This window comes from Cydia amplana, chromosome 8 (genome assembly GCF_948474715.1).
Source record: "Cydia amplana chromosome 8, ilCydAmpl1.1, whole genome shotgun sequence".
Classification (NCBI taxonomy): Eukaryota; Metazoa; Arthropoda; class Insecta; order Lepidoptera; family Tortricidae; genus Cydia; species Cydia amplana.
The window spans coordinates 13,386,840-13,409,776 of record NC_086076.1 but is presented as its reverse complement, the minus strand read 5'-3'; the positions used below and the strand labels follow the sequence as shown (position 1 = coordinate 13,409,776).

The 22,937-nt window shown below is 37.0% G+C and overlaps 1 protein-coding gene and 1 long non-coding RNA gene across 9 annotated transcripts in view; one reads left to right on the top strand and one right to left on the bottom strand.

Moving 5' to 3' along the window:
- LOC134650180 (uncharacterized) overlaps positions 1–22,937 on the top strand; it is a 207,586-nt gene that overhangs the window by 115,193 nt on the left and 69,456 nt on the right. For all 8 annotated transcript variants that reach the window (XM_063505087.1, XM_063505080.1, XM_063505082.1 and 5 more), the window contains 4 exons: positions 11,968–12,132; positions 16,034–16,114; positions 16,685–16,870; positions 22,177–22,305. In XM_063505087.1, the coding sequence (XP_063361157.1) occupies positions 11,968–12,132; positions 16,034–16,114; positions 16,685–16,870; positions 22,177–22,305 (561 nt within the window). The remainder of the gene's footprint in view (positions 1–11,967; positions 12,133–16,033; positions 16,115–16,684; positions 16,871–22,176; positions 22,306–22,937) is intronic.
- The window catches only part of LOC134650363 (uncharacterized), a 282,213-nt gene that overhangs the window by 217,395 nt on the left and 41,881 nt on the right, over positions 1–22,937 (bottom strand). The gene's annotated exons all lie outside the window — the stretch shown is intronic.

Below are 22,937 nucleotides of genomic sequence, written 5' to 3'. Positions count from 1 at the left end.
GACGAAACTTTGATTCGTTTTTGTTTTTAACTTCCAAAATCAAATTGTTATACTGGAGTGAATACAAAGGCATTTAATTATCCGTCAAAGCCTTAAATTTAATTTCGCATGTCAAGCGTTCCGCTTCAGAGTTAACAATTTTCGTAATCGCAACGGTTTTAATAATTCAGGAGCTGAAACTCTGAGTGACTCCTACATAATGCATTCTGACTGCTACTTGTCTCAACCTCACAATATGTAACTTTTATGATATTTCGAAATGAACTGTAGCTTTTGAAAGATAAGACTGCTTGTTCAATAATATCGCTCAGCGTGATACGTGGTTCACAAAGTAGGCAATGGAGTTGTAGAATGAGGGAGTCACTGCTGGCAATGTTATTTCCATCGTAAGGGTAAATATGATCATTCGAAAATCATAAATCTGGTTTTCTGCAGTAGGATCGCGCATGTTATACCCATAGACTAGGAATCCTCTAGACTTAGTTTAGAGCAATTATTTCATGAAACCGATGCTGCCAAAAATACGGGGGTGCGGGGGGACGAGGTGAGCAAATCCCGTGCCGTGATTGGTCCGTTCAAAGACACGGACCAATCACGGCAAGGGATTGACTCGAAGATGGAGTAAAACTACCGTATAAGTGGCAGAGGGGGTAGCGTTACTATGCTCAGTCAAGAAGAGGATTCCTAGTCTTTGGTTATACCTAATGAACTCGAAAGACATGAGCAACAAAGCACCTACCTAATGATTTTATTTATTTTATATTCTTGTTTACATTTAGTATTTTAGTATGTACCTATAGGTACCGGAGATCAATATGATGAAATCAAACATGACAGATTTACTATCATCTGGTTTTCTGCAGTAGGATCGCGCATGTTATACCTAATTGAGCAACAAAGTACCTACCTAATGATTTTATTTATTTTATATTCTTGTTTACATTTAGTATTTTAGTATGTAGGTACCTATAGGTACCGGAGATCAATATGATGAAATCAAACATGACAGATTTACTATCAGAGATAATTTAGCGGGCGAGGTGTTCTAAAATATCTTAATATATGCATCTAAGGCCTTAATATTTATATTCATAATAATAATAATTTACTTTTGATTATGTCAAAGCACTGTCACTACTGTCAGTCTGCTGTCGCGGGGTGAGGTAATTCCATTCGGGGTGGAATTCTGTGCGGAACTAGAAGAGTCGTAAAATGTATGGGATCCAATACATTCTACGACTCTTCTCTTTCCGCACAGACTCTAGTATGTCCGTTCTGTATGATAATACTTATTCTCTGACCTATTTTGTACATTCGCCTGTAACATTTGTAATATTATGAACCTAACTAAGCGGATCAAGCCTAATCGAACGAGCCCGAGGCTCAAACGCTCTACGGCAATGTGGAATCGAATTTGCTGTGCTCATTTTAGGCTCTAGTGAGTAGTGATCCGCCGGTATCAGTAGTGTATAGGAAATGCCTTAATTCCATCTAGGCCTTAGGCGGAACGGGACTAGTACGTAACTAGTGGATGACGATTATGATAATATTTAAGAATGTTTTTGTAAATAGAAGTCAAGTCAAGAGCATCGTATCAATAAAATGAAAAAATGCGTCTTAACTGTCATTTTTAGGGTTCCGTAGCCAAATGGCAAAAAACGGAACCCTTATAGATTCGTCATGTCTGTCTGTCTGTCTGTCCGTCTGTCTGTCCGTCCGTATGTCACAGCCACTTTTCTCCGAAACTATAAGAACTATACTGTTGAAACTTGGTAAGTAGATGTATTCTGTGAACCGCATTAAGACTTTCACACAAAAATAGAAAAAAAACAATAAATTTTTGGGGTTCCCCATACTTCGAACTGAAACTCAAAAAATTTTTTTTCATCAAACCCATACGTGTGGGGTATCTATGGATAGGTCTTCAAAAATGATATTGAGGTTTCTAATATCATTTTTTTCTAAACTGAATAGTTTGCGCGAGAGACACTTCCAAAGTGGTAAAATGTGTCCCCCCCCCCCCTGTAACTTCTAAAATAAGAGAATGATAAAACTAAAAAAAATATATGATGTACATTACCATGTAAACTTCCACCGAAAATTGGTTTGAACGAGATCTAGTAAGTAGTTTTTTTTTAATACGTCATAAATCGCCTAAGTACGGAACCCTTCATGGGCGAGTCCGACTCGCACTTGGCCGCTTTTTTTCGTCAGATTTCGATAAAATTTGGTAAAAAGATCCCTATTATATACAATAAGTATAAGAGCAATTTCACCGTATTTCCTAAAATAGTAGTTTGTGTTACAACGGATCAAAATTATATATTTTCGTCAAGGGCGTACATTGAATCCTGAATGAAGCAATGGATTCTACAATAGAATCCCGAACGTAGTGAGGGATTCTAAAGTAGAATCCTGATGAGCGTAATGAGGGATTCAAGTGTTAACGCCCAAGACGAAATAATTTTGATACCGTGTGACACATACTGCTTTTCACATCAACTATGAGGTAAATAAAAAAAATCTTAGTGTTGACACAATCTGATGCTTAAACAGATTATTTAAGCTAAAAAAATAATGTGCAAAAAAAATTAAAAATAGTGTGCTAGAACAGAAAAGTGTTACTTTGATCCCTCCTATCAGGTAGGAAAAGTGCCACTTTAATCCCTCCTAGCAGGGAAGGAAACGCTCTTTTCCGAATAGGTGGTGTGAAAAAACTATTTCTCAGTTACAAAAACATTTGTACTCCCAAAACAATTTTACATTTTCTATAACTACATGAAGCTAACGAATGCAGAACATAATTTAAAAATAATTATGATACATTTTATGAAGAAGAAGATCATAAATTTAATCTTTCAGTTTCACAGTGAAAATTAATCTTTAATCTTCTTTGTAAATTACAAACAAACGACTGAGCAAACTTTTCGGCGTACATTATTCAGATAAACGGGGCACGTACTCGTGTAACCTAAGCAAACAAATAAATAATTATAAGCCTTAATATTTCTTCGAATAAGATACATATTCCTGAGTACCTAATACCCTTTATTTGACATTTAATGCGCAAATTTTTAATGCGAAATATCTGCACGGATATGATGGTCGTTATTGTCTACGTGATAGTGTGATAAAACGGTACCTATCCGTCTCTTTCTATCCCGCGGTGTTAAGAAGTGACAGTTATTTTATCACGTGGATAAAGCCATCCACAAATAGGCCTCCTAATTTGTGAAAATCTTAAATAGGTATCTAAGATTATTCACTATTCTCGAGTTCTCTTTTGTACGAGTATTCTAAGCTGTTACGAGTATGACAGTACCCCAAGGCGATCTTTTATATTTGTATGGTAATCTTTAATTAAAATATGTACTTATAAACTATACATATTATACTACACCGAAAAGCATTCATTTTACCTAGCCGTGACCCAGGTGGCTCAAGCACCTGGTGGGCTAGCCAAGTAAGCCAAGGTGACAATCGCTATCGCTTCGCCATCGAATCGCTTTGTCTCTCTATCACTCTTCCATATTAGTGCGACAGTGACAGTTGCGTTTCGATCGCTACGGAGCGTAAACGATTGGTACGTTGGCTACGCGGCCTGGCGCTATAGCATAGAACGCTGTTCGATTCCAACTTTGGGCACTGGAGGCCTTGGTCACTTATTTTTCTTAGTAAGTAAGTATATGACATTTATTTCAGTTTACAGCATTCATTTCTCGGGTATATTCCGAATATATTTGAAACTAAGTAAAAGCAGTAAACAATCGTATTACGATAAATGTGATTAACGTTTAGACAAGTACCAAATCATAAAAAACCCTTTCACGTTCATTATTTTTATGCGAATAAGACCGTATACCTACTATTTGATTTAAAAGACAGCGTCATTATTTAATTGTATTTATAAATCAAAAAGGATACGTGTGGTCACACTACAGTTTACGTAAATCAATCAAATCTGACCTTTATGTTGAAGTACTGTATGGCAGCCAACGACATATATTATCGCGATAGCGTGCTTTATCTCATTTTATCGAAAGTGTGATACCGAATTAGGTACGTGTTCACGCCGGGTGGAATAGGTGGCGTAGGGTAGATACAAAATCAAATACTTAATAATTTGCAATGTGGTGCTGGCGAAGGATGGAAGGAATAAAGTGGACGGAAAGAGTGACCAATGAAGCCGTCCTGAACAGAGTGAATGAAAAGAGAAGTTTAATGGACATTATTAAAAATAGAAGAGGAAAAATGATCGGCCACCTGCTACGACACGACCACTTCATCAGAAACATCATTGAAGGGAAAATAAATGGAAGGAGAAGGAGGGGAAGACCAAGAAAAAGTTATATGAGCCAAGTGAAGGAGCATGTAGGGTCCGTGTCGTACCAGGACGCTAAAGGGCTGGCTTCGGATCGACCAAGGTGGAGACAAATTCATCACGCTGCACCGACAAGAGCCCAGCTCTTAAATGAATGAATGATGATGAAATGAATAATTTAAAATTTGGTACATATCAAACACTTTTTAGGGTTCCGTACCCAAAGGGTAAAAACGGGACCCTATTACTAAAACTCCGCTGTCCATCCGTCCGTCCGTCTGTCACCAGGCTGTATCTCACGTACCGTGATAGCTAGACAGTTGAAATTTTCACATTTACAACAAACGTGATTTTTGACCGAAATTAAGCAACGTCGGGCGGTCAGTACTTGGATGGGTGACCGTTTTTTGCTTGTTTTTTTTTTCTTGTTTTGCTCTATTTTTTGTTGATGGTGCGAAACCCTCCGTGCGCGGGTCCGACTCGCACTTGGCCGGTTTTTATAAAGACATATTAAATTATTGTCAATTGAATATGTAACCTAAACCTTGTAAAGGATATTTAAGTAGTTACTTATAGTCAAATATAGCATCCAAATAGCACTGAGTTTTTGTAACAACACATCCATACCATCGATTTTGGGTCATATAAAATTTACATACACTATGGATACTTAGGTGACTAGGTGAAGCGCTGGTGGACTAGCGGTAAGAGCGTGCGACTTTCAATCCGGAGGTCGCGGGTTCAAACCCCGGCTCGTACCAATGAGTTTTTCGGAACTTATGTAGGAAATATCATTTAATATTTACCAGTTGCTTTTCGGTGAAGGAAAATATCGTGAGGAAACCGCACTAATCCCAATAAGGCCTAGTTTCCCCTCTGGGTTGGGAGGTCATCTGACCTGACTACCATCTGCTAGTCGCTTTCGTAAAAAACTAGAGCCTACGTCAATTCTTGGGATTGTTGAGCCGTGGCAATATGCCGGGGTAAAGCGAGGAAGAAGAAGAAGAAGACTATGGATAGGTGACTGGCGGGCATACTAATTTAACAAGAGAGCGAGCGTAGCAACTCAATAAAGTTAGTGTAGGTACTTATACCAAAAACATTGGGTAATGCAGCTCACATCATAGGAGAGGCGGACCAAGCTAACTAAGCATGGCGTTTTGCAATGATAAAGTGTAACAATGTCATCAATTATGTCAAGTTGGTGCAACGACGTTAACTTAGACGAATTTTATTAAATAAAACAGCTCAAAGGTGTGTTGACCGCAAATCTTCGTAAACGCGTCATAGTACGGCATCTGTTAGAGGTCGTCCTTAGCTTTGGGGCTCAGTTTGGTGATCCATTTTCCACTGAATTCTATTCCGCATGCACGGGATTTTCCAACAAATCGAAACCTAATACCATCGAAGGATTTACTTGTTGTACTTGTACCTTGTACACAACCTACCAATTCGGATCAGAATTTCAGAATTGCTTGTTTTAATACACCTGGCCCCTATTTCACCACAGTGACAGGTGCGACAACTGTCGACATCACGTTGCTGACGTCACAGGTCTCCATAGGCTACGATAACCGCTTACCATCGGACGGGCAGGGTGCTTGTTTGCCACCAACATTTTAATAACAAAGTAACTCCATTATATCGCCAATAAATAAGTACTTATTTTGCGAAGCTAATGACAATTTGACAATTATTGTCACAAGAAACACGACAATTGTGACGTCAGCGACATCAGTGATGTTTTACAATTGTCGCACCTGTCACCGTGGTGAAATAGGGGCCAGGGTCTACATTTTTAAAGGAGTTTATGACAACTTACGTTATTTACCTTGACTCACTTGACTAGGTATACCTACCTATTTATTTAATAGGTAAGCAAACTTAAGTATATATGTATATGATAGTTATTAGTTAATTTTCTTTTATTGAGTAACATAATTATTACGAAATGTCGTAAGCGGGTGTACAACAAGTGATTATGATTTGGGTTGTTAGTGTTACTTTAAGTACCGTAGTTTCCTTATTTTTCTTTCATGGTTAGATGCTATTACCTTTTAATTTTTGTTGGCACGCATACTTATTTTGAATTAATAAATGTATTTTAACGACCTCGCACCGTAAAGCGGTTATTGTTTAACTTTATGCATAAGGTAGGTTAATTATTTAATTGTTATAAAGTAAGTATAAAGTAATTAGCTGTCCGAACTACTGCCAAATAAAATATTATGTCGATATTATTAACGAAGGAAACATATCGCTACCCAAAAAGGCTGTGCGTTTTTAAAAAGCGTGAGTAGTAATAGTAGTGTCATACTACAATAGAAGCCATACTACAATGGATGAGGAAAAATTAATTGACATCACTCCAAAAATACTCCCATGTTTAATTGATCTAAAAACAATAAAATATAATCAAAATGCTTAAATCGAGCTAGAAATATTATTTCAGTAATTACTCCGTAACATTTTTGTCACATGTCTCCAGCTAATAAACTAACAAGTGCAACCCAAATGTTTACAAACAAATCCAACAACTGTCGTCAACTCACTACTCGGCAGTTTTCATAGCGGCGTTAAACTGTGAACACGCTATAAGTCTATAAACCAGAAATAGCACACTGTTGCTGCTTTTACAGGTCGGTCGCTGGAACTTCAATAAAAAATATAGGGGAGCGGGGGGCTTGTTGTAACAGTTTTAGGAAAAATATGTATAATTTTATGATGCTGAGTATGAGGGTTTGTAAAGTATTTATCTAAGCACTAATTCCGATTACAAAATAATTTTAAATGTTTACGCATCTTTTACACCAGACACTTTTTGAAAAACTGGGAGTTGTTACAACGTACCCCGTAATTGGGGCTTGTTGTAACAGTTTTAGGAAAAAGGCCTATACTTATTAATAATAAATAATAATAAAATTTCTTTATTTTGAATAACACAACTAAAATAACAACAAGTAAAAGTTACATTTAAGGTAGGGAGGTACATACATCAGTCTGATTTAGGTACCTACATAAAGACTAATTTAGTTGCAAGGTTATACATTATATTGTGAGAAGAATGAGTCCTTTACTCCCCGTACTAGTTAAAATTGTATCACGGTGAAGTAAGATTTGCCACCCGCAAATATAACAATATTGCATAGAATTTATGTTAACAGTCATTACCAAAGTCTGAGAAAATAAGATTAGAATCATATACATTTATGACACGATCAAACAATATCAGCTGACGGTAACTTGCATTCTTTCTAGCATGCCGGCATCGGCATGTTGCATTAACTTAAACGCAAACAATACAGATGCATTCCTTAATCATAATTAGATATTTAATTACTTAATAAAAATAATATTAACAGTTGAGTATGTACTGTGTATGTGAATGTATACGTATGTATATGTGTATGAGTGTTTGTGTGTATGGATAGGTAGGTATGTGTGTTTTTGCCATTTATATTAATATTTTTTCTGTGTCTTCGTAGCTAAGGGTATTCAGAAACGTGTCTAATAGTCTTTTACACTCATATAAACTTCGGTCACGCAATTGGATGTGTTTACTTAATCTATTGTACAGTTTAGGACCTAGATTTTTTTGAAATTTTCGTGAAAACGCAGTCCTAGATGCGGGGATATTATAAACAATGTCAAGTCTACGGCGTGAAGTAGGTTGGTCTGGTAGGTTTTAATGTTGAGCTAGTATTAGAGCTTTTATAAAGGATTGTCTTATAGTTAAAACCGTCGTATCTTTATAAATGGACTGTGTCGGATATCTAAAGGGCTTGAACGTCATAACTTTGAGAACAGCACGCTGAGCGCGCTCAAGTGTAATTAATGTAGTTTTTGCAGCACCTCCCCATGCCGTGATGCAATAAGTTTCTATTGATTGGCAAAGTGCATAGTAAATGGTGGTTAGCAACTTAACATCACAAACATGTCGGAGATTCTTAAAAATATATATAAGCTTTCTAACTCTTTTAGTTAAATTTGTAATATGCCTATTCCAATTCAGGTTTTTATCTAACTCAATGCCTAAGTATTTTATAGAATCAGTACTTTGGATAACAGAGCATGTACACGCAATCAACTGTGAGCACGAATGAGCTGTGATTGTAATCAAACCAGGTGTAGGCTGGGTGTTATTGCGTATACTAAATGTGATATACTTAGTTTTAGAGGAATTTAAGGTAAGGAGATTATAGTCTAGCCACTTGATTACTTGATTAAAACCTAGTTGTGCTGTCTTTGCTAACTTGGACCAAGTACTATCTTGGAAAACTAGGGCTGTGTCGTCAGCGAAAGTTACAATTTGACCATTAGTTAGTTTAAGGTGACACAGCTCGTCAATATATATTAAAAAGAGGGTAGGTCCAAGGACGCTGCCTTGTGGAACGCCATAACTGACCTTTTGTTCAGAGCTAAGAAGTTTCCCTACTCTCACAGCCTGTGTCCTATTTGACAAGTAATCGGTTAGTAATAGAAGTGGAAGACCTCGAACACCTATCTATACTTTCTAACCTTTTGAGAAGGATGGGGACGGAGACTGTATCAAAGGCCTTTTTTATATCAAGAAATATTCCTAAGACTTTTTTGTGATGGTCAATTCGGTCAACTATATGTGAAGTTACATTTTAACTGCATCACTGGTGGATTTACGTTCCCTGAAACCAAATTGGTTAGCTGAAAGTACATTATTTTTGTCCAAATGTGATCTAAGTCTATTATTTATACGTTTTTCGATTACTTTAGATAGTGATGGCAACAAGGAAATTGGTCTATAATTGGTTATACAGTCTCTGTCCCCCGACTTGAACACTGGGATGACTACGGATTTCTTCAGAGCATCCGGAAACTTCCCTTCCTGAAAACAACGATTAAAAATGTTTGCCAATGGTTTGCTAAGTACCGTAGCTCCCATTTTTAGGAAAATTGAAGAGATTCCATCCCATCCAGTGGCTGAACTCGAATTTAAGTTGCAAATTATTTGTTTAATTTCCCGATGATCCGTAGGTGTCAAAAACATAAGTTCAAATTTGAGTTTGTCATTTTTAGGGTTCCGTAGCCAAATGGCAAAAAACGGAACCCTTATAGATTCGTCATGTCTGTCTGTCTGTCTGTCCGTCTGTCTGTCCGTCCGTATGTATGTCACAGCCACTTTTCTCCGAAACTATAAGAACTATACTGTTGAAACTTGGTAAGTAGATGTATTCTGTGAACCGCATTAAGATTTTCACACAAAAATAGAAAAAAAAACAATAAATTTTTGGGGTTCCCCATACTTCGAACTGAAACTCAAAAATTTTTTTTTTCATCAAACCCATATGTGTGGGGTATCTATGGATAGGTCTTCAAAAATGATATTGAGGTTTCTAATATCATTTTTTTCTAAACTGCATAGTTTGCGCGAGAGACACTTCCAAAGTGGTAAAATGTGTGTCCCCCCCCCCCTGTAACTTCTAAAATAAGAGAATGATAAAACTAAAAAAAATATATGATGTACATTACCATGTAAACTTCCACCGAAAATTGGTTTGAACGAGATCTAGTAAGTAGTTTTTTTTTATACGTCATAAATCGCCTAAATACGGAACCCTTCATGGGCGAGTCCGACTCGCACTTAGCCGCTTTTAATTATTAAGTTGTGTATTGTCTAAAATATGTATAATTTTATGATTCTGAGTGTGAGGGTTTGTAATCTAAGCACTAATTCCGATTACAAAATAATTTTAAATGTTTACGAATCTTTTACACCAGACACTTTTTGAAAAACTGGGAGTTGTTACAACTTACCCCGTAATTTTTTTTTTCAATACCTAGTCGAAACAGAGCTCGTGTGCACATCCACTCGCTTCGATGTCTGGCGGGGTAATGGCGGTATATTTACGTTATTCCTCGGGTTATAAGAAAGTAATTCAAAAAAATTAAAATGTTTTTTTCCCCGTCAAAATTGAGCGTAACTACTTACCCCTGTTACATTAAGCGCCCGGCTCCCCTACCTACTTATATTTAAGATTTTTTTTTTATGTTTATGTATTAAGAATAAAATGACTACGATAAATCGTAACTATAACTATAAGCTTTACTTAAGATACCTACAAGTGAAGAGTGAAGGCAGATAAAAAAATATTCGGAAAGTAAACGCTTAGGATTTTCTTTCGTTTGTTTAAAAAAAAACTTCGTTATTTACATACGCACTTAGCTACCTAGGTACTAGAAAAAGGATTATAGTTTGAATCAGACTTTCACTATATTTTGAAACGAACACGCTATTAGGAAGGTATGACAATAAAACGAAACCAACAGCTCACAAACAAATTAGATTTTCATAGGGTTGTTAATACATTGTAAATCAGAACGGCTGTGACCAATAAACGATTTTATGTTTCTCGGACTATAAATTCAAATTAACCGTAATTCTGGCGAAAATAGTCATTTAAATTTCGCGTAAACGTCATTTTGTGTTGAACACATGGAAACATTAAAACAGAGTGGACGAGCACGCCTCGTTTGTTTTGCCAAATATTATATGTTGCGAACACGTGAGTGGGATATAGTCGAATACACAGTGTATTATGACATGGTGTGTGTAGGCACCTATTGAGAATGGGAGAGGACCGAGCTGCCAAGAGGGCGTACCCGGGAAGACCGACTGGTGGCCGCCCGGTAGGTCGGCCCAGATACCGCTGGGGAGACAGTGTGGAAGCGGATCTGCGTCAGCTTCAAGCCGATATTTGGCAGGAAACGACGCAGGATCGGGAAAAATGGTGTGCTCTCGTTTCGGAGGCCAAGATCCTCTTTGGGTCGCTGAGCCGTAATAGTTAGTTAGTTAGTTATTTATTATGTGTGTGTTTGGATGATCATTATGAGAAGAATAATTTCGATATTGATGCAAATTTATAGTGTATTTATTATTATTAAATAAATCTTAATGTATATTATATACAATGCGTTTTTCTACATAAACGTTTTATTACCTAGTGAGAAAGTGATTTATGGGTAGGTATAGTAACTAATTTTTCCATCACTCTTTGGTATAAGTACGACTTAGCTGAAATTTAGAAATTATGATAGTTTAGTAACAGTATAATAGCTTTTACGGCTACCTAGTAATTGTTAACTGAAAAACTAAAGTACAGTGATTATGAACACGAACAACTTGTATCAAAATTAAAATACCTTATGATAAATAATATAAATAAAATAAAAAATAAATAAAAATGATGCGACATGAATAAAATGTACCTACAACATTTTCAGACATTTTTCTTTACATCTTAATTTCTCACTGTGTAAATGCATTAAAAAGTCTAGTTATAATCTAATATAACCTAACTTAAACTGTTTATACGACAACGGTTTCACTCATTTGAATTTTTAGTCGCTATTGGCGACATGTTTCGGGCCCTTCGGGGGTCCATCCTCAGGCTCGAGTGCTCGCGGCGACTGCAACTCTTGCAGTGATCGCCAGTGCTGCACTGCGCAGTCGCCGCGAGCACTCGACGTCGACCCTGAGGATGGACCCCCGAAGGGCCCGAAACATGTCGACAATAGCGACTAAAAATTCAAGTGAGTGAAACCGTTGTCGTATAAACAGTTTAAAATATGTCTCACGAAAGTTTAATATCGATAACCTAACTTATCCACAGAGCCGGCAGGACTACCGCGCGGCGTTCCTGCACTACTGCAACAGCCCAAGCCCTAGCGCGTTGGCCACGTACTACGACTCCCACAACACCTACGTCCAGCAGCTGACAGCCACCAATGCCATGCTGGACCAGTACTACAAGTACACGCTGCCTACTATATTACAGGTAAGGGCTGACAGTATTCCTACATAGACATACAGAGTGTAATATACGTTGTACGGTCTGAGCGGCACGGATATGGTCGTTCTTGTCTACGTGACAGCGTGATAAAACGGTATCCGTCACTTTCTATCCCGGGGTGTTAAGAAGTAACAGTTATTTTGTCACGTGGATAAAGCTATCCATAATACGCCTGCTAGATGCCAAATTGATATCTAAGTTATGTCATTTTGCTATAGTTCGCGTGTGCATTTCGTTCGTATTTGAATTGGCGCGAGCGAGACGGACGGGTGAATGTCAATTTATTATTTTGACATTAAAATGTTAGTATGAATTGGGCTCCATTCTTTATTGATACCGCGTTATCCATAAAGCTACTTTTACCATCACAGTGTTTGTTTATACGTATTTTATAAATATTAAAAACTTTTTTCCTAAATTATCAATATAATTTTGCAAATGGATACGTCAAGCTTATTTATTTCATAGCTTTGTATCGGCTGAGTGAGGGGGAAAATAATGATATCAATCACAAAGTGGTGCGAATTCTCTTCGATAAGTAGAGTGGCTTTTTAATATCAACCTGTCAAATTAACGGCTTTTAGACCATCATGGCTTTTACTGGCTTTTATTAAATTGTAGCGTAATATTATATTCACTTCAGGGTTTTTTGTGCTCCAACTTGTAGGGTTTCGTAGCTAAAATATATATATATATATATATATATATATATATATATATATATATATATATATATACATACCTATATTATTTTCTACACAAACTAAAATAGTCTTAGCCGTAGAGTTTCCGACAAACAGCAAGCAAATTCGTATTGTACGAAGGGTCGGCCTGAAAACCAGCGTTGTAGTAGGTAAGCCTGCTGCAACACATGCTGAGGTTCGCTCCTTTTTAGCATCATAATTTAAAAAAAACTTATATCTACATGTAAACAAATTAATTTGTGCCTATTTAAGTTTAATTCTAAGGCTTGTAATATTTTGTAGCATTGCCTGTAAACATTTTTCAATGTGGTGTTAAATAAAAATTTTCTATGTCTATGTCTATGTATGTCTATATGTCTATAAAATAGATTTACGTTTTGTGTTTCACGCTTAGAGAAAAAAAAATGCTACTCATGTTAATTGTATTGAAAAATGGCAAAAACAACTTTGCGTTCCAAATGCTTCGAAACCTTTCACTAATCTATGACTTGAACATGTTTCACTTAATTAATAAGCAACCCTGTGAACATGAAAACGAAAAATCTATTGGGCAAATTTGTTTTAGTTACTTTACCTTACAAATGTTAGCTCCTTTTAGTTAGAAATATATTAGACTTAAGCACATATTCATTCCATTAAAATTGGTATGAACATTGATCATGCGGGTTCACCTGTCTGGTAACTTTTGAGAGCTCGAAACCAGCAAGTCAACGACCGGTCAATGCAAAGACGTTTCAATCTACGTTTTGCCTAATAGGTAGATAGGTACATGATACATAGTTTCCCTTATTCCCTGCAATTCGCATTTTTTATTATAAAAGTATTCTGAATCATACGATTGTTCATACTTATAAAAAAAATGAAGGAACGGTAAACAAACTGAAGGAATGAGAAAATTCCAAACCACTATTGAGAATATCTAGCAGCAATATAGATTCCAAGTGTAGGTACCAATTAAAATAAATTCAGAAACGTTTCTGCTATGGTAGGTAATTTAGGGTATATTGAAAATATTATGAGTACCTATCAATTTTCTATCCAATTGAGGTTGATCGGTGTGTAATCAAGAGTGTAATAGCATCAATTTCAAAACCCGAACAGTCGTAAAACTCCACAGTCGCAATTCGATTTCCGTTCATTAATCAATCAATTGAACGTACCTGTCACAACATTCTACTGCAATTCAGGAACGAGTATTCAATCTAAGTTGGTAAACTCCTGCTTTTGTGTAGTTCCCATCCAACTTTGCCTAGACGGACGGCTATCCTGCAATCGCAAAGCAAAAAGGCACATGACAAATCATCGCTCATAGCCTATACGACGTTTTCGGATAGTACTAGGCTGTCTACGGACCGAAATGAAACCAAGCCTCAAACGAAACGAGGTCGATTAGGGTTGCAATTCCCGTGACACTCGAAAAGATATATTCGGTTAGGTAACAGAAATAGAATGGAGCCGGGTAAATATAACCAGCGAAATAAGGCAAATGGCTCTCTGGAGCCCGCGGGACGAATTACACTGTTTTCGGATAAATCAATCAGAAGTCGAGTAAACAAAATTATAACTGATCTATGATCTTTATACTTCCGATCTTTTAATCCCCTGTGTTTTCGGTCCGGCTAAGTCTATGACTAATACACCTAGCCGAATCGAATTAATGCACATTTAAAACCTGTCGCGCAAAAGCCCTACCTGTGATCCTCTCTCGCTTAACCATTGGTTTGGGTACGAGTAAATAACAACCAATCACCATGACAAGCTCCTCAGATAACTCGAGTCAAGTCTTACTGGGCCCAAGATATGTCATAAATTCTTTGAAAGTAAGTTTCCAGCCCACGTGGAAGATTTGTGTAAATAAATGCCACAAGAATCATTAAATTTGTTGTGTCATACTTCTTTCGAAAGCAAAAAGGATCTCCTGAAAAACACTGATTAAACACGGTGTAGGCACTGATTAAATTTTCGCGTAGATTCTAGTGTGTCGAAATATGTTTACTATTTTCACAGTCATTGCTACAAATATGCAAAGTAAATAAAAGCTACAGCTCGATTTTCACGTAAATACTCATACATTCGGATGTTCATTAAATTTGAAGCTATATTTAGTTTCCAATATATTGGTGAATGGTGCATTGAGTGGACAGCCCTAAAATTGGAATCCTGCCATTCATGAGACTTGTTCAACGAGCATCCGTACTAAGGCTGGTTTTAATTAAACTGCCTGATGAGTTATGCTAGAGATATCACATACAATACATATTCATAAAAAACTAGATGTCAGTACATAGCTGGCTTTAAATGAATTTTATGTCTGATTGTTTTAGTAATAGCATAAGTTAATGTACATTAATCTCGGAAACATTAATATATTAAGTTTATGTATACACAGTGTATAATGCCATACCATACGATAAATAAATAATGTACAAAGTAAACATAGGTAATTAAATTTTATCTTTAGGTACTATAGGACGCCTTTGACTAGAACTGGTGGGAGACGGGTCAAGACCGGGATACGTGGAAAGGGAGGAGGGAGGCCTTTGCCCAGCAGTGGGACACTCTAGGCTCATATTTTGACGACCGGTCTGGCCTAGTGGGTAGTGACCCTGCCTGTGAAGCCGCGGTCCTGGGTTCGAATCCCAGTAAGGGCATTTTTTGCGAGCACAGATATTTGTTCCTGAGTCATGGTTGTTATCTATATACCTATTTAAGTATTTGTATATTATATATATCGTTGTCTGAGTACCTACAACCATCCCACAACACAAGCTTTCTTGAGCTTACCGTGGGGCTTAGTCAATTTGTGTAATAATGTGCTATAATATTTATTATTTATTTATTATTATTTATATAAATAAATAAATACTATAGGAAAGCCTATTTGGCTTCTAAAAACAATAAATACTTACCCTTAATTACAATCTAGGATTTGGCGAAATGACATGAAGGTTGTCAATTCATAATGTACATTCTATTGAATGAGAAATACTATTTCCCGTATTCTTGAGAGTAGGAAATTGATATTATTATTTTTCGTAAATGAATGCTCAAGGGAATAAAAATAATGGATTGTATTCTTAGGTTTTTTTTTTCTGTTTATATTTTGGGTTTTATCACTTTTGTTAATAGGTATACATAAAGACTGTAACAGCCGTAGTCTTAAGATATATTTTATATTTCAGGACCTGGAAGAAATATTGACGGACGTGACTGCGGCAGTCAGCGAGGCAATTTGTAACGAAGGGGGGATTATCACGGATAAGGTAAGATAGCCCTGTCGAAATATGACGCGCAATGACAATTTGACAAACTTTCCGTGGTAATTTTTAGGTAATCATCGGATTTTAATAACTTGCGATTTGATTTTGCTCCGTCGTTACTATTATTCGTACAGATACATTTTTAGAGGTATCGGATCTTCCTTCTTTGCATGACTAAATAAAAAAAAATGCCTACTTTATTTTTTACTATGCTGCTTATTCAATTACATACCTACTCATTGTATTGTTCCAAACCCCTGATTATCCACGAGAAATTATAATTTTAAAGTGTGTGTGCATGTGTATCCTTTACATATCACGAGAATCGAAATAATCAAACGTTGAAGATTTTGGGAGCATAACGATAAGGAAAAAGTAAATGAGAAAATAATGAACGACCGAATATCAATACGACGGAGCAATAATGCTAGCTAATAACTCCAGTGCGATAACCGCATAACTGCTTTGATAAACACACGCGACAGTACTTGTGACCATACCCGTTACAGTCTATCTTCAGAAAATTGAGACATGTACGATGATCTTCAACAACTTAACTTTCTGTCTGCGCAGTCGAACCAGCAGCTGCGGCGCTACGAGTCGCTCTGCGCGGAAGCGCGCGCGGTGTCCAGCACAGCGGATCTCGCGCACCTAGCGCGCGCGCTGCTGACGTCGCAGCCGCCGGCGCGCCCGCCACGCCGCGAATTCCTGCCGCCGTACCCGCCTGAACCTGATGACCCGCCACTCGACGTAGCTGCGGTAAGTGCTTAAATCCTTATACCTCGGCCACTGAACGCACGCTGCGAGCGTCACGAGCGTGTGCACTCGCTAACCACCATACATTTGTGACGTCAGTTGTGCACGCTGTTCTGACGCTCTGAGCGTGTGGTTCATGGACCTCGTGTTATAGATATAGCATCTAAGATAAGTTTTAGTTAGAATCCATAACGATATTGTCCACGTCCAACTTTTCTTGCCACGATATATTGAAATTAAGCCCGCACTTCCAAAAATATAATTGGATACAGGTTCAATTCCATTCAAGATAGATTCACTTCGTCAGATCTGAGTCTAGCAGCCATATTCGAACTTTAAGATACGTGAAATATAAGATATTGAAACGATACGGATCGCATATGTCAGTGTGAAACAAGTGTCAAAAATGACTTATTTCTTTGAAGAATTTGACCTATACGTACTTAAACACTTACCTGTACTTAAACACTGACCCCTACCGCGGTATTGTTGACGTTCAGTCAATAGACGACGGATAACCGTTCGGTTTTGCTTAGTAAAAATGTTTGAGTTCTTGATTAATCTTTCGAGAATTTAAAACATATACCATATCATAAAGCTGAAATAAAACAAAAGAGAACTATAAAAAACCGCAATACTGAGTGTGTCGCTACGCGAACATTCTGCCTCGACCAATATCACTGATAGCGCCTAACAGGTAGGCTTCTGTATTGAATAGTTTCGGATCTAGTAACACGTGTAAGCTCTATCTATCTATCTATACAGCTGTCAGCTCACGTGTCCCAGTGGGAATTATCAGGAAAAAGTATTTGCTTGTCCTATTACCAGGTGCCTACAAATACATAACAAATATATGTATATTTCGAAACGGGAGCTACAGAGAACAAAACTCGGGCGAACAGTAATAAATTCTGGATCGTAAATATTTAGTTGTTGTAAGTAATATTATAACTTATAAGTCGATACGATACGTTCCCGTATGGGGAATCAGTTTGGCTATAGGTAGGTAAGTATACGAAGATTACGAAGGAGTACGATAAGCACATATTTAGTGATTTTAATAGATATTATTCATAAACGCGCTACAGACGTCAATTAGCTCATAATCGTTTGTCCTCATCTGTCATTTTGACTTATGTATTTGTAGGAAAGGGATAAAATATAATTTAACTAAATCGGGCCCATAACGTTGTATGAATAAGGGGGATAATCTCTACCTACCTGTCAAATTGGAGCCATGGATTTGTCTGAGACTTAAGTAACACTTCTTACACAATTACCTACTGGATATTCGATTGAATTGTAATAAAGTAAACTAAAGTTGATCATAAAACGTTAAAATTGATACACGAAGCAAGTTGCTTGGCAAACATCAAGTTCCCGCCTCCCGCCCAACTTGAGTTAACTTTATAATGCAACAAAGTTAGTCCCAGTTGGACCGCGGTTTGCATCTAAATCCCAGGAGACGAACTGTCGCATACCAAGAAAGACAAACTATAGTTCGGGTGTTGTTTATCTTGCGAGGTGAGTTGGATTAAGATATATACAGACGTATTTGAAGTCGCACGATGTGACATTATAGCGCCTATCAGATATAGCCAGAAATTGATTTATACTGTAGGTATCAATGTCTGCGCGATGCATGACTCTATTAATTGTAAAGAAACTATTTTTCTATATCATACCATCAATTTTCGTTAGAATGAGTAATCAATTCATGTAAAGATAGTTCTAAAGGGGCCCACAGATTACCGGTTCGCCGGACGATATTATCAGCATGTCAGTTAAATACAAAAGGTGACAGTTCCGAACAACTGACAGGCTGATATCGTCCGACGAACTCGTAATCTGTGGGCCCCTTAATATATGCTTAGTGCTTTAGGTACATCATCATTGTATAAAAGTTGTACACTTGCGGAGCACTAACGTGTTTTTTTTTCGTACTGGCTATATTGATACTATACATATATACCTATGTCTGCTTAAAAGCATACTTATATGTCCGTGGATTTAAGTATCAATATTCCTAAAGGTTTAAACTTTCACGATTTTTACACATCATTAAATTGTACAACGGGACTTAATCGCGTATCTAAGTTTTAAGATTTACCTCCGATGTTTCGAGGATGGCGTTGTCCCCGTGGTCTCGGAGAAGACTGACTTAAGTCCCGTTGTACAATTTAATAATTCCTAAAGGAATAATGAAATTGGGTCGAAGGATAATGGTTTATCCCCTAAGGAAAAACGTACAGTTAATCAAAGTTTTAACTCAAAACTGAAACAATGCCCTAGCGAATGAAAAGGTTTACGGTGAAATTGAATTTCTCTATTACATCGCCGGTATTCAATTTGTGAGGAAGGATTATCTACATAATAGTATTATGAATTTTAGACTTCTACTGTAATAAAATCTACATTGAAATAAATCTATGCCTTGCATTTGCGTATGTGATTAGCTACTCTACCTATGTTACTTCTAATTGATACTATAAAATGCACAAGTAACTATGTCCGTCTGTTCTCTTCGTGCTTAAACCAATAATCCGTTCAGCCGATTTCAAGAAAATTCGGTAAAGTGGTAATTTATGTTTTGCTACGGAAATTATCTGGGAGCAGAAGCTAAAGTCTATTTTTTTATTCGGTAGACTAAGATGACATTTCATATTATGAAATGTTATTTTATGTTCATATTATGAAATGTCATTTTATTCTACCGAATAAAAAAATAAACTTTAGTCAAAACTAAAACAGTTAGGTACTTTGTTCCCTATTGTTCCCTTAGTAGGAATATTACTAATATCTCGTCTATGCCATGTGTGGCCGAACAATATTGAATTCAGATTTATTCACGCAAAAACTGTCTCACCCTTATATTACGCTGCATGTGCGTACGTTACATGTAGTACGATATTGCATAAATTAAAATAAAATCACTATATACACTTTATAAAACAAAGTCCCCCGCCGCGTCTATCTGTTTGTAATTATGTTGGCGATAAACTCAAAAACTACTAAACGGATTTTCATGCGGTTTTCACCAAGTGATTCTTGAGGAAGGTTTAGGTGTATAACTTGTTAACCCGTGCGAAGCCGGGGCGAGTCGCTAGTAGAGATATATATATTTAGGAGGTAAAGGAATATGTTAGACCGCTCCACAACAATTCATTTCTTTCCAATTTATTAGTTTGAATTAGTTTGGTTATAATTTCGGAGTGCTCTGGAACATTCCGTTCAGACCATATTCCATTCCAATTTCAATGAAAATTTCCAAAACGATTGTATTTCCCAAAAAAATAGGTTCGCTTAGTTATGCCACATAGAATGCCTCTAACATATTGATTATGGGTGCTTTGTTCTTTACAATGCTAATTGCTTTCACCCACAAAGGATATTTTGACGGCATTGACATATAATATCATAATTAATGGTTCAGCCATGGTTATCTATGTTTGTATGGAAACCACTAGAATGCTTCATCATGCAAAAAATATTAATATTATAAAGGTTTTCTCGGAAATAAAGAAGTAACGTTTACTACGTATCGTATAAATTAATTTAAAAACTGAAAAAGCGGATATATACTATTACAATAGCTTTCTATTACAAATAGAGACATTCCAGAGATTTACAGCGGAGCTACAGTACAGGGTCAATTTGGATCCAATATATCTTCGGGGCATTCCATTTAAATGTTCTCATAGATTCACTCGAGGATCGGCCCCTCGCTCGGACCCTTTCGGGATAAGTGAGAACACCCTGTTTTTATCCAAACCGATCCACCATCAGATATAATAAACATTGTACTTGTCAAGTCGGGATCACATTATTACCTATACTTCAGCAAGTATAAAAGACCAGAAATGTAAATAGGTAAATAAATGTAGGTACCTACGGTGACATGAAATTATTGATAAACAAGAATGTCTAGTATCCGACTACGCTAAGTTTGAACCAACTTGGCCTACACTTTTTTTTCAAATTTGGGATTTTTTATGTTATTTCTACTCAGAATCACGAGCTCTTTCTATCCTAATAGGAGAAAAAAAGTGTCCTAAGGTTTTTATTTCCATTACGTCACCATTTTTGATAGAATTTCGGAAAGATCGAAAAATGTATGGAAATTTTGGGACACTTTTTTTCTCCTATTAGGATAGAATGAGCTCGTGATTCTGAGTAGAAATAACATAAAAAATCCCAAATTTGAAAAAAAAGTGTAGGGGACAACAAAAAAAAACGCCCAGGAGCGCCATAATGGACGTAGCACATGGCATGAAAACTTAGCGTGGGTGGACTCTAATGGCGTTATTCATAAACGCCTGTTAAATCTAACAAGACCTTGATAATCGTTTGTCCTTATCAGTAATTTTGAGATTTGTGCTTGTTAGAAGGGGACAACACAAAGGTTTGCTAACCTAACCTACCTAACCTTTGTAATTGTCCCCTTCTTTATATATGCGAATAGTTATACAACTGATAGTCATGTAAAACAATATCCAGTTCAAATCAATCAGCAACCAAACAAACCACAAACCAACAAGATATGAAATATTGAAACTTTACGTCAGGTATGCTTTTATTTGCTTTTACGGATCTAAATAAAACTGCAAAATTTGTTAATTCACTTACTGGATGTAAATTTTGAACTCGTGTTTTCGTATACCATAGATACCAATGAATTTTAGATCTTAGCCCCAGGCTAAAACTTCGAACTAAGTTGTGACTGACTATTGTATGAATTGTGGATTATGGGTCAACTAAAACTGAATTCAAATTGAACTGCTAAATACAGTCGACATTGTCAAGCTTTTAGCACTGTCGAATAATGTGTTCAACTAGTGTAAACTCGCGTTGAATATGTTAGAAAATTAGGTAGGCATGCATTATAGTTAATATTCGTCATGTAAACATTAATCATCAAGTAACTTTGAAATGATAATTTGTGTAGAATAAGTAATTTGATTGTTATTCTGTGTGTATAATATAAGTATAATTATGGCACTTTATTAAATCCCCTATGTGATCTGTATAAAGGAATATGATGTCCATAGGTGATTAGACCCCCTAACTATCATCAATATAATTATTATAATACCTTGTGGTTTATACTATCTTATGTTATGTAGGTACTATAAGAGACCTAGCAAATTCAATGTCAATGGATGATTTTTGTTATGATATTTATGACATTTGGAAATTAGGCATTTAGCTTATTTGTAAATTTTAAAATAGGAACACAAAGTAAAATATTCTAGAGGAAGCTCCTTTGCTAAGATATACCGTAATATGTAATATATAAATATTATCTACAGGAGGTGATGCCACCGGTGCTACGCGGCGAGATGCTACTGGACCGCATGGGCGGCGCCCAGGCGCGCATGAGCTACGAGCAGCTGCGGAAAGATGCGCAAGACCTGGAGATTCAGATCAAGCAACTACAGGTACGTTCGCTCCATAACTACGTACAGGAGATGCTACCGGTTTTGTGCGGAGAGATACTACTAGATTGCGTGGACGGCGCCCAGGCGCGCATGAGCTACGAGCAGCTGCGCAAAGACGCGCAAGACCTGGAGATGCAGATAAGCCACTACAGGTAAGTTGGTTCAATAACTCCGTATAGGAGATGCTACTGGTTTTGCACGGAGAGATGCTACTTGATCGCATTGACGACGCCCAGGCGCGCATGAGCTACGAGCAGCTGCGCAAGGACGCGCAAGACCTAGAGATGCAGATCAAGCAACGACAGGTACGTTGACTACATAACCGCGTACAAGAGATGCTACCGGTTTTGCGCGGAGAGACGCTACTAAATCGCGTGGGCGACAGCCAGACGCGCATGAGCTACGAGTAGCTGCGCAAGTATGCGTAAGACCTGGAGATGCAGATCAAGCAACTACAGGTACGTTTTGCACGGAGAGGTGTTACTTGAGGCGGCCAGGTGACATGAGCTACGAAGAATTACAGGGTACGTTTTCTATGTGTACGTCTTACTCAAAAGCAATCGGACGGTTATTAGAAGTGTTCCAATTAGATTGTGCAGCTATTAACTTTAGAGCTTGAATTTGAATGAATA